This window comes from Nansenia antarctica (genome assembly GCF_963989245.1).
Source record: "Nansenia antarctica genome assembly, chromosome: 4".
Classification (NCBI taxonomy): domain Eukaryota; kingdom Metazoa; phylum Chordata; class Actinopteri; order Argentiniformes; family Microstomatidae; genus Nansenia; species Nansenia antarctica.
The window spans coordinates 69,154,809-69,166,838 of NC_137689.1; the positions used below are offsets into that span (position 1 = coordinate 69,154,809).

General features: G+C 45.2%; 2 protein-coding genes across 2 annotated transcripts; one reads left to right on the forward strand and one right to left on the reverse strand.

The window, feature by feature from the left end:
• Window positions 1-4,424: 4,424 nt before the first annotated feature.
• Window positions 4,425-7,512, reverse strand: surf2 (surfeit 2; the record flags this gene model as incomplete). Its single annotated transcript, XM_080528733.1, has 6 exons — window positions 7,356-7,512; window positions 6,980-7,131; window positions 6,538-6,641; window positions 5,954-6,145; window positions 5,533-5,681; window positions 4,425-4,517 (listed from the first exon to the last, which is right to left on the reverse strand). The coding sequence occupies exons 1-6, from the start codon at window positions 7,431-7,433 to the stop codon at window positions 4,425-4,427; spliced, it is 768 nt and encodes a 255-aa protein (XP_080384859.1). The 5' UTR covers window positions 7,434-7,512.
• Window positions 7,513-8,065: 553 nt separating this feature from the next.
• On the forward strand, window positions 8,066-12,023 carry bbln (bublin coiled coil protein). The gene is made up of 2 exons (XM_080530343.1): window positions 8,066-8,360; window positions 8,704-12,023. The coding sequence occupies exons 1-2, from the start codon at window positions 8,282-8,284 to the stop codon at window positions 8,931-8,933; spliced, it is 309 nt and encodes a 102-aa protein (XP_080386469.1). The 5' UTR covers window positions 8,066-8,281; the 3' UTR covers window positions 8,934-12,023.
• Window positions 12,024-12,030: the final 7 nt, after the last annotated feature.

Genomic DNA, 12,030 nt, shown 5'->3' on the forward strand with positions numbered 1-12,030 from the left:
AAGCCTCCATTCTATCAAATGAAAACAAACCCAGTTAAAATCAGTGCACTTTTATTATACTATCTATGCAACCAGAGAATGTCTGTAGAAGAGATGGCAGTGAGGTAGCGGATAGAAAAATGTCATGATATCAAGGGGTCACAAACAACATAAAATATTTCCGACTTATGGTTTTAAAGTGATTTAGTCTAGATATGTATATCAGTTATTTTTGTACAGTAGCAAAATAACTTGAAGAGAAAACAACACTTCATTCAAAGGTTTGTTGAACTAGAGTGCAAATAAACTATGTAGACAGATCATATTTCACTACCTGCCTGTCTACAAATTAAACAAAATCTAAATAGCCTACTTAAAAATAAAATAATTAAAAAAGTCAAACATTTAGTGGCCTCAACCAAATTTGGCACAGGTCATTTCACACAAGATGTATTTTTCTCTCCCTTTTCAGTCGGCTTCACAGAAGTGTCTAGTCACTATGACGGCTCCTGTTTGACTTTGTGCACTGTTCCAGTCGAGCTGGGTGCTGAGCTGACCCCATAAGTATGAGTCAACGCAAACGGAAGATCAGCCACAGTGGCTTTCAGCGAGTCTGTGTAGTTGGTCTTGGCCATCCAGACCTGCCGTCGGACCGCCACAGAGGCCGACATCACCCTTCCGGAGAGTTCCGCCTGGTGCGAGGACAGCTGGAGGGTAAACTGACCGATGAGCTTCAGCTCGTTCAGGACAGCCACAAAGCGAAGGGCCGGGCGGTCCTCCGTGATCTCCACCAACAGCCTTCCCTGGTAGTCCGACAGGTAGCGCAGGTAGTTGGCCGTCTTGGCGAGCATACCGGCAGTTTGGTACATCCTCTCCAACAGGGTCTCCGTGAAATGCCATCGCTCCGCCAGCGCCGACGGCTCCTTGTTCTCCGTGGGCTTCACCGCCTGGAAGATGGCCGACATGAAGCAGTTGACCTGGGGCATCTGGTCGTAGGCCGGAGACTGGCAGTCGTGGAGCCTGTACATCTTGGAGAACAGCTCCCTGTAGGGCTTGGAGCTGGCCGGGTTGGGCCAACTGCTCTGGACCAGGTCTTCAAACTCAGGTACCATGGTGGGATGTGGTGACCCGGGGCTGCCAGGCGTGTTGGGGAAATCTATGCCGAGGTACTCCGCAGCTCTGGCTATGAGGCTCTGGAGCTCCTCAGTGTCCAGTATCTCAGCTGACGGGGAAGCGTCCTCCCTGTCCCCTTCCTCCTCTCCGTTGCTGAGAGGCCTGGAGGCCGGAGAGATGGAGGAAGGCTCTTCTTCTTGCTTCACACTGGCAAGGGAGATGGACTCAGTCACCAGCTGCTCACCCACCGAGCCAAACACGTCGGCCGGCTCCGCCTCCTGAGAGGAAGTGGACGCCTGAGGGACAGAGGCGTTAAGACGTACGGTTTGGGCAAGAATAGGGATTGGGTAAGATACAACCGCCTCTGCGACACCTCTCCTCTCCAGAGCCTCGATGCGCTTCTCCAGAACGGCCCACTGGTGCTGGACGGCCTGTTGCTGGGCCTCCATCCTCTGCTGAACCACCTCCACCAGCTCCTCGTGCCTGGCCTCCGACCTCCCCCGCCGCTGGGACCCCCCCCGGGCCCTCCTCCCCGGGCCGGAGGCGCAGCACGAGTCCTCATCAGAGGACCAGTAAGGGGAGGAAGACGAGGGGGAGGGGGAGCGTCTGCGCCGGTGTCCGCCGCCGCGGCTCCGCTTGGTGCGCTTGGAGCAGCGCGAGTGGCACGTGGACGGAAGATGGTGTCTTTTTTTGCGGGAGCTGGAGGTCAGCAAATGAGAGGAACCGGAGTGGCTCACGGATGGGGTTGAGTCCGCTGACTGCTGAATGGCCAGCTGGGATTGGAAGGTCCCCTTCGTGTTGCCGGGATTGGCTACTGTCTGGGCTGGGGGCGGGGAGAGGATGGTGAGGATCACGGGCATGGAGGAGGAATGGGCAGGGGCGGGTGTGAGGAGCCGAGTGGGGGGCATCATGATGGGGATCGGGTGGGGGTCAGACTCAGGTTTGGGTTCTTTGATGGGGGCTGAGGTGGTCTCAGGCTTGGGTTTAACTTCAGACTTGGCCGCGTCGTGCTTCCTCTGCTGGCTCTCTCGGTGCATCACTTCCTGGACCTTAGTTAGGCGGTTGATACAGGTGCTCCAGTCCATCTTGGCGCAGTGGGGGCACTTTCCATACTCCAGCACGGCCTCCTTGGCATGCTGTAAACCCAGACAGTGGAGGCACAGCTCATGGGTGTCTTTGACAGGAACCTTATGTTTACGACAGTCACACCATCTGAACCTTGGGGATGACGTTGCCATGGTGAACAGCTGGGTTGGGACACAAGATCCGTGTCCGGTGTCGCTGGCTCTCTTCTAACAGGAGAGAAACAGAAGAAACAACAGTTTAGCCATCTAGCACTTTGAGCTGCAACGTTTGCAGGAAAAGCGCTATACAAATATTATTATTATTATTATCGGAGATCACACATGCCTGGCAGCGACATATGTTAAATTCATGCACCATATACAAACTAAATGTTTAATCGTTCAAATCCTCAAACACCTCATCTAGAGAGATTTAAAGTCTCGACTCCTCCACTAAAAGTGTATATAGTCACAATCAAGTCATGCTGTCAAGACTCTTTACGGTCTAAACATAGTCACGCATAACCTACCGTTACTATCAATTCAATCCAAACGGTGGGAGACGGATAGTCTCCGATACACGCAGATATTATAAACGAACACAATTTGCGTAATTATATTTACAGAACACTACAAAACAAAAAACATACAAACATAACGGGTACGCAGTATATATCTACAATTTACAAAAGGGGAAGCGGCTCCCTTCTTTGTGTGGTTCCCTCCCCCATGTTTGTTGACGTTTCGACCAGAGGAAGGAAAAACAACAAACATGCATCGGAAATAAATCATTATTTAAACCATACGCAAGAAAAACACATCCACACTTACCCAAGTGTATTTGACAACGTATACTTTGTGAAACGATGAAAATTACGATCTGTAAAGATGCATAGGACATGTGGTGAGCTGTCTTCCTCCTCCCACATCAGCTTACGTAATACGTCATCATCAGAGCGACAGGCGCTCGCAGCAAAGATGTTAGAGCAAGAACAAGATCCCAAGATGACATTTTCAATCATCAGTCCTTCCAAGATATCAAAGATGGGAAAGTATGATGCGATGATGAACTTTACAATCTTCGAAGTTAGATTCCAACATTTGCACCGCCAGTGTATGGAACACTGTATATCAGGAATATGCATTTTTATGCAAACTCTTTATCATTTGCGTTGATTAGACGCACAGAATCCACTTTCTCTCCCATGAATGAATGAATGAATGGTCTTTATTGTCATTGCTACAGTACAGGTACCAAACAACGACATTTAGGAGGGGTGGCTCCCCTGGTGTTAGGGGAAAAAGGAAGAAAAAAAAACTGTAAAAAAAAATCACAAGAAGGGAAGGAGCTGGTTTACATAAATAAAGGCTATGTACACTATCCACTATACTATACTGTACAGATAGACGACTAGGGTTGTCATATTGCACAATAGTGTTATTTCACATTTATTTAAAGTGTCGCAGTTTGCAGGCTTGAAATGTACATGTTTGTGCCTCAGCACTACACCTGATTTTTTTCAGTCCAGCAGCTGCCATCAATCCGTCCAGACTGTCCAGGGCCCAGAACCTAGGTCTTTGCTGTGTTCAGGGCCTGGACGGCCCTGTGGTAGAAGCTGTTCTTCAGTCTGTTTGTCCTTGCGGCCAGGGTCCTGAACCGCCTTTTCGAGGGCAGCCTGGTAAAGTGTTCGTACCCAGGGTGGGTCGGGTCCCTGGAGATCTTGGAGGCCTTCCTGAGACAGCGTGTGTTGTACAGCTCTTCCAGAGAGGGGAGGGGGGCGCCGGTGATCTTCTGTGCTGTTCTCACGACTCTCTGTAGCGCATTTCTCTCCGCTGTTGTGCAGCTGGAGAACCAGTTGCAGATGCCGTAGGTGAGGATGCTCTCCACTGCGCCGCGGTAGAAGGTCACCAGTATCTCCTGCTTGCTGTGTTCCTTCCTGAGGACTCTCAGGGTGTATAGCCGCTGTTGTGCCTTCTTGATGGTGGCTTTTGTGTTGTCCTTCCAGGTCAGGTCATCCCGCATGTGCATCCCCAGGAATCGGAGGGTTGAGACTCTCTCCACGCTCTCTCCGTCGATGAGCAGGGGCTGGATCTCAGACTTTTTCCTCCTGAAGTCTACGATGATTTCCTGGGTCATGATATTAACAGTAAGACAGCCTTTCCATTCACAAATGAATCACAGTAATAACAGTTACATCAACCATTTCTAAGAATGACAGCATAACACAGAAACAACATACAAACAAACAGAGAAATATAGTATTTTTTTTATTTTCCATTTGTAACTTTTCCACTTTTCTTAAATCCTTTTCTTTTCCCGTGGTGGTTCTTGAACTTCTTCTGGAAGCCACCTCCCTGGACCTGTAGGGAACACATAGTTTAATTGCCTCAGGACCTTTTCTTCGCATCCTTTTTTTCTTCTTCTTCACTGTTTTAAAATACACACTGGTTCAAAATAGGTGATGTGCCCCTTTACTATTTTCAGCTGTAGAACATTAACACATAAGCTGGGCCAAGGGTGCTACCCGTCATGAGAGCGTACAACAAACAAGGAAACAATCAAACAGATCAAACAATGCTGTAATCATGCACATACTTGCAATAAAAGTTTTGAATGAATATCAATTCATTTCAAATGTGACAGCAGCTGATAAAACCGGGAACAAGTCACCAACCGATCAAAATGTTCTGACTTTTATTCAGAAAAATGTAAATAAATGTCAGCGTTGTTGAAAATAAAATGACACACCCGCTAGTCGAGCCAAAACATTGCAATGCAATAGATTCGGTGAGTAATCCCCACTACTCTATACTAACTAGGTAGTAGTGGGGATTACTCAGCGAATCCATTCATGCATTGCAATATTTTTGCTTGATTAGCAAGTTTGTCATTGATACGGAGCCCCCCTGGGGTCACATGGTAGAAAAAAATAATTTGATGTGTGAATCCGTTCCCTCGATTTAGTAAATCTGTTCCCTCGGTTTAGTAATCCGTTCCCTCGGTTTAGTAATTTGTTAGGGTTAGGGTTATGGTTAGGGTTAGGCCCTACGAGCCAGAACGATCGCAAGGATTCTAACCCTAACCCTAATCCTTGCGATCGTTCTGGCTCGTAGGGCCTAACCCTAACCCTAACGAATTACTAAACCGAGGGAACGAATTACTAAACCGAGGGAATGGATTCACACATCAAATAATTGTTTTCTACCATGTGACCCCAGGGGGGCTCTGTACATTGATTTTCAACAACGCTGAAATGGATTTACATTTTTCAGAATAAAAGTCTGAATGGTCCGTAGGTTGGCGACTTGTTCCCGGTTTCACCAGCTGCTGTCACATGACTAGATTGACAGTGCAGTAGGGGTGAAGCCTGCTGACCTTCTTGCGCTTCTGTGACACAGCTGGTTCCTGTTTATCAACCTCCATCCCATCTTCATCACCATCAGTTTGAAAGTCATCCTCCTCCTCCTTCTCCTCCTTCTCCTTCTCTTCCTCCTCCCCAGGGCTTTTCAATGAGAATAACGTTGCTGGAAGGAAAGAGAAACCTTCGTCACCTTCCAAAAACCCTTACTTGCCATTACTACAAATATAAACAGAACCACAACAGACAAACAAAGCCAACAGACATCCGTAACAGAGGTGGTTCAGCATGTGCCAGAACAAGCTGAGACATAAGGCTTAAGCTCTGCAGGCTAACACAGTCTTGTAGTGCTTTTTGAGACTCTGGTTCAAATCCAGTCAGTCACCATAACTACTTTGTGTGTTACAGGTTGAATGGCGAGAGGTACTTGGTACTGACGAGGATAGAGGTCACTCATGCTGTCCTCTGAATCGCTGCCCGCCTCGTCGCTGTCAGCGGGCTCCCACATCTCGCTTCCTCGCTTGGCGTGCTGCCCCCCCCGACCGCCCTCCTCTGGCCCTCTGTCTCTGGGCTTCTTCTTTTGGAGGGTGGCAGGCACATACGCCACCCCCTGCTTCTTACACTCCTCATCTAGGGCAGAGATTAACGTAGACAATATGTTATACTGTATAGGCCTACACGTGGATACAATAATCTGATCTATTGAAAAACCATAGATATCTGATCGGACAGCTTGTGCAGTATCTTATATTGGTAAGATAAATGTGTAGTATCGTTCCAAAGCCTCTATCAAATAAGAACATCTCTGGTATGACATCCTCTCCCATCAACAATTGAAGGCGAAGAAGACCCTTCAAAGAGGATAAGCGGATAGGTGGCATAAAATCAATACACAAACTGTTGTAACACAACTGCTATAACACACGGTGGAGAGAGGACATGGGTAGGGTGTGGATAGATGACTCCCTTACTTAGACAAATGTCACGTCATGTAAACGGGTAGTAAAATGTAATGTACTGACATTTCTCCAGCGCCCGCTTGAACCGTTTCCCGTTGACATGCCGCAGGACATGGTGTGGCAGCCGGTTGATGTGTCGGAGGGTCAGCTTGCAGAAGACATGGTTTCTGTAAACCAGATATTAACACGTTAGATTGACATGTCGACCGTTCAGATGCATAACAATCTACCCTTCAGAGAGAGAGAGATCATTTGATAGGATCATGTCAGCGAAAAAAGTAGAGTGTAAAAAAAGGTTGTTTTAAATAATCAGTAGTAGGGTTTACATTTTAAGAGAAGAGATTTTAACTTTGATGGAAATCATAGCTATTCAGAAATGTCATGCAAGCAAGGATGGGTGCAATGAAAGCAGACCTGGTGAAAACATCCAGACTATCATGATACTAGAATAACTGCAGTTCATAATAACATTGTAATGATCTATGGATTAATTGGTTTTACTTACGGTTGTTTCGTGCTAGGCACCAAATGCGGCTCATATTGACTGTAGTCGAACTGTGCACCAGCGCTAAGTTTCTGGTATTTCTTCGCTTTAGTGAAGTTCTGGAGCTCTGTCAGATTGCATGGCAAGTCGTGTTGAGTGAGCGTGCATTTGACCTGCAGCAAAGCAAAGGGGTGAGAAAGAGGGACCGAAAATCAGTCGCATTAGCTTGATATAAGACATAACACAACATAACATAACCACGGTAGTTTACATCATTCGGACCCCAAATCAGAGACCGATTTGAAAGTGCAGCTGTCATTAGCTGTTCTAGCTAGCTCGGTTGACATTTTGCGAAAAACATTTAGGGAAAGCTCTTCATTAAAGCTAGTTAACTAACCTTTTTAGCATCGTCCGTGAGTTGAAGAAATGGGTGATTTAGAAGGAACGCTTTGATTTCTGCAGGAAGGTCCTCCATGGCATAGAAACAGTAAACAAACAGGCTAAAAGGTTCTATATATTTTCAAGCTTCCTCCTTCTCTCTGCTGGTAGTAGTAGGATCCACCACGTGGGTACCCTGCGCAGATGTTTGTTTTAGCCCTGCTGTTTCATCTGATCATTGGCGCCATCTAGTGTTCATTACAGCGATGTGCATCCTCTGGTGGCAGGTGACAGAGACAAACCAAAATAAAGACACATGGTTTATCTATCAAGACAATATCGACACGTTTGCATTAAATATGTTCTTATTGAAAACATTGGGATGGTCAAAGGTTTTAACAAAGATATCGCAGATATCGCACAGATCTTCCACCCCCATCACATGATGATGATGAACTGATGAGTGGACTACACAACTGCCTGCACTGTACATTGTTCGTCATAGCCGGCGTGTATCTAAGGTTAAAGCGACGCATTGTTTTTGTTTATCTATATGCACGAATGTCTGTTTTCTAGTTATTACAAGTTCATGGAATTCAAAATCTAGATGTATTTTTCTAAAGTGAAAATCTATTTGGATATTGCGTTAAGGCATCTCGTTGGACAGCCTATTCCAATATTGTCCTCAGTCAGCTGACAGTGGTGTTAGATGTCAAACAAAATGCAATTGAGTCCTGCTATACTGTATTTGACTACTCTGCGATTTCAGCAGCAATCCAACATTATTTGAGAAATGTGCTGATGAAAAATAATAGTAATGTAATACAAGTAATCGGCTGTGGATAATTACACAGATTATTACAACCACAGATACAGAGCTTAACCAGTTCACTCATCCGTCTGATTCATTGTAACTTTGGAAGATCATTCAACGTCAACAACAATATGTCTGGACCAAACGGAGATCCCAACATTTCAATTATTGATGGTATCATCGACGATGAAGACGAATTCAGCGGGGAAGGTATGTCAAGATCATCGTCTTAATATTTGCAATCTGGAAGATGAACTCTTGTCTCTCAATGAGAGTAACATCATCACCCAACATCCGCTAACTTGTTGCCTTACCTTATCTTTTCAGTCAATCAATTTAAACCCTGCAACAAGATGTTATTCAGAAGTAGTCCCCCCGGAGATTTAAGTAATTCAGAAAATATTACATTTGCATACATACAGTTAACTTCAGCCTTGTTGTGTCCTGTAAAGCTGCCAGCCTGTCAAATGAGATTACTCCTGCATGTCAATTTAAACATTTAGCTATTCATTTACATCATCTTTGTCCTGTTATCCTGTCCCCCCTTTGGCAGAGTATGCAGCCATCAACTCTATGCTGGATCAGATCAACTCCTGCTTGGATGACCTGGAGGATCGCAATGATTCTCTGAATGGCAAACTACACGAACTTTTGGAGTCCAACCGGCAGACCAGAGAGGAGTTCAGGGCCCAGCTGAGTGATGCAGGGGAGCAGCCACCGCCCCCAGACCAGGACCAGGACCCCTCAGCCCCAGCCGATGAGCAGGGAGGAGAGCCTGTGTGAGGGACGGAGATGGACTCACTGTACTTGGAGCTCTTCTCATACAAATCCTCAACAGCATTCCACCTCTGTATCATCTGAGGCTGGTGGAGGTAGAAACCGGAAGCCGGGCTCATTGTAATCAATGCATTATGATAAGCCTGTCCTCTGATTTCTACCTCCACTGCTCTGTGGCTATATGAGCTTCTTACTGTGTCCAGCAGGACCAGGTGTGTCTGTTGAAACATGCATTTGATCTCAATGAGACTAACCTGGATGAATCAAATCAAACTGTAGTTCAGGCGATGGGGGTCTCGCTAGAATGACGACACCTGTGGTAAGGACATTGCGTCTACCCTTGTGTGTTCCTTCCTGTGTAGTCTCCCATCTGTCGTCAGCTGTTCTAACATGGTTCCTCATACTGTGTTAAAGATGAGCCTGAAGACTCCTTCCACATTCCTCAATGTTCCAGTCATGTGTCATCATATATGGGGTAAAACCTAAACCTCTTTCAAAGAAAGAGAACATTTAGAAAGTCTCTGGCTAAACTAATTTAGCAACTAGTTCTGTGGGCTTACAACTTAGACGATGTGTACCAATGTATGAGCTAATTGTGTCCATGCTATCTTCAACCTCTCTTGTGACAGACGGTGTGATTCCCTTCCTTGTACAGTATGTTGATATGGGGTGGACAGCATGCAGAAAGAGCTCATTGACTACAGTGATGATGCAATATTCAATGTGTAGATCATATATGTTTTGTCTTATGTGATGTGCAGTAAGAGACTGTCATGTAGGATGTGTTGTCTGTTTGGTTTCTATTTTCAGTTTTCCTTTCACTGTATATGTATATGTTATGGTACATGGAATACGGTACATGTAGGAAAACTAGGGATAAGGTTAGGGTTAGACATGCCAGCATGTACCAAGTCACCCTAGCACCTAACCCTAACCCTAGTTTTCCCACATGTACCGTAACATATATACTGAATGTGTTAGTACCAGAGGGACTGTTGAAATACAATTCATAAGAACTAGCTCTTAAAAAAAACACATTGCAGATGAATAATCGAACATCAAATAAACACAATAATCAGTGAGGCAATGCCAAATATTTTTTTATTTATTATAAATTAAACGACCCCCAATACAGAAAAAATACATGAAACTTCCAGCTGCTAGAAAACATCACTCATTGTTTGTTCGTCTTGGTTTTGTCATTTTTTGTTGTTGAATAAAAATACATTAAGAAACATAGTTTTGTTTGAAATGTTATTGTCTCCATTCTTTCCCTGGTTCCTCCATAACTAACCCAGTGAGACAAAGAGTCAGTTAGACAAGACGACAGCCATAGATAATTACCAGTAACTCGTCCTCACCATCCTACAGCACTCTATACCTTAGCGTCGCTGGCCTTCCTCAGTACAGTCGACAGAACTACAACCACGGGATTATTTTACTGAGAGAGAAGCATGAAGATAACCTGGGAGAAGATGAAAAGACTACATTTCCCTTAATTGTACTTGTTAAAGAGGATAGAGAGAAAGAAAGGAAGTAAGGAGGCGATACATAACTTGATCACTTCAAAAAGAAACATGCCCTGTATTTAGGTGGAGGGGGGGTGGCTTCGCTCCTGGTCATACAAGGGTAGAATCCTAACTCATCATTGGGAACATTTCCTATTGAGTTAAGCGTCCAGATCTCAAGTTAGATGGTGGAGGGTCAGGGTTAGAGGTCAGAATCTCCGGATCTCAAGTTAGGATCCCACCCGTATAGAGCAGTCACTAAGTCTCATCCCTGCCATGTGACGTTCCACTAATAAGCCCCATCCCTACCATGTGATGATCCATTAATAAACCCCCAAGATGGTGAATCATCATTCATTCAAGCTCACATCTACGAATGATGCTCCTCAAGATAAGGATTGCTGGGATTTGTAGTCTTTAAGAGACACACACACACACACACACACACACCTCCTAAATTTTGTTGTTTGGTACCTGTACTGTAGCAATGACAAATAAAGTCCATTCCATTCCATTCCACACACACACACACACAGTCACACACACACACAGTCACACACACACAGAACCAGTGGCCAATGGGAAACAATGACACCACTGCAATGCCATGCTTGTACAAACACTTGACTAAATGACAGTGATTCAAGCCCAGTGTATTAAAGCACAAGGGAATGGGAACACATCAATGCAACTCATACAGTATCATGAAACATGAGGATGACTGCTCTTTTTCATTCCAGGAAATCATCAGTGAATATATAAAAAGAAAAAAGAAATGAAAATGATGACCTAAAGAAAATATGACCATGATGACTCACCAATGAAAATATAGACGAGTCGTCAAACATGAGGTACGAGGCCTAACGAAGGAGAATGAGAAGGTGTGAACACTGAACTTTGCATAAAAATGTTTGTCCTTGCTGAGAACAAACTATGGCAAAGAGGATGATCTGGTCTAGGCCAATGCTTTCCTTCCTATCTGAAACATGTATGGACAGTTTTGCGGTCTAAGGACTTAAAGGTGCAATCTGTAACCCATCTCAAGTTCAAAGCACTGAACCTGCAACTGTTCCTAAAACCATTGGAGGTGGAGGATCTTGGGAGAACATAACCGTTTATCTGGGCCAAATGTTTGTACGGTAGTAAGCTCAAACCCACAGTTGCTTTTAGGGAAACAGACTGCTGCAGACTGCACCTTTAAGCTGCACTGAGTGTGACAACGATCAATAACATCAGAGTCGCCGTAAAAAGCAGCTACATTCTAAAGCTCACTAAAAGCAGCAGAGGCTTAACCCTCCTACCTTTGCAGAACTGCTACTGTTTTTTCCTAATTCATAGTCCAGTCATGACAAAAGCAGTATTAGAGATTCAGTTAGAAATGTCTTCAGTAGTAAGGGTGACGCAGGGGGAAGCAGCAGCTCTGGGCCAATCAGAGAGCAACTCAGGGTGCCCCAGAGCAGGAACAGGCCAATCCGCTGGGCTTTTTTTCTCCCTCTTGTGGAACCCTCCCTCTGACCAATCCCCTCCCCTGCCTGCTTTAATAAATCTCCAGAGATCTCCAGAGCAGAAAGAAATGTCTACACAACAATAAAAAG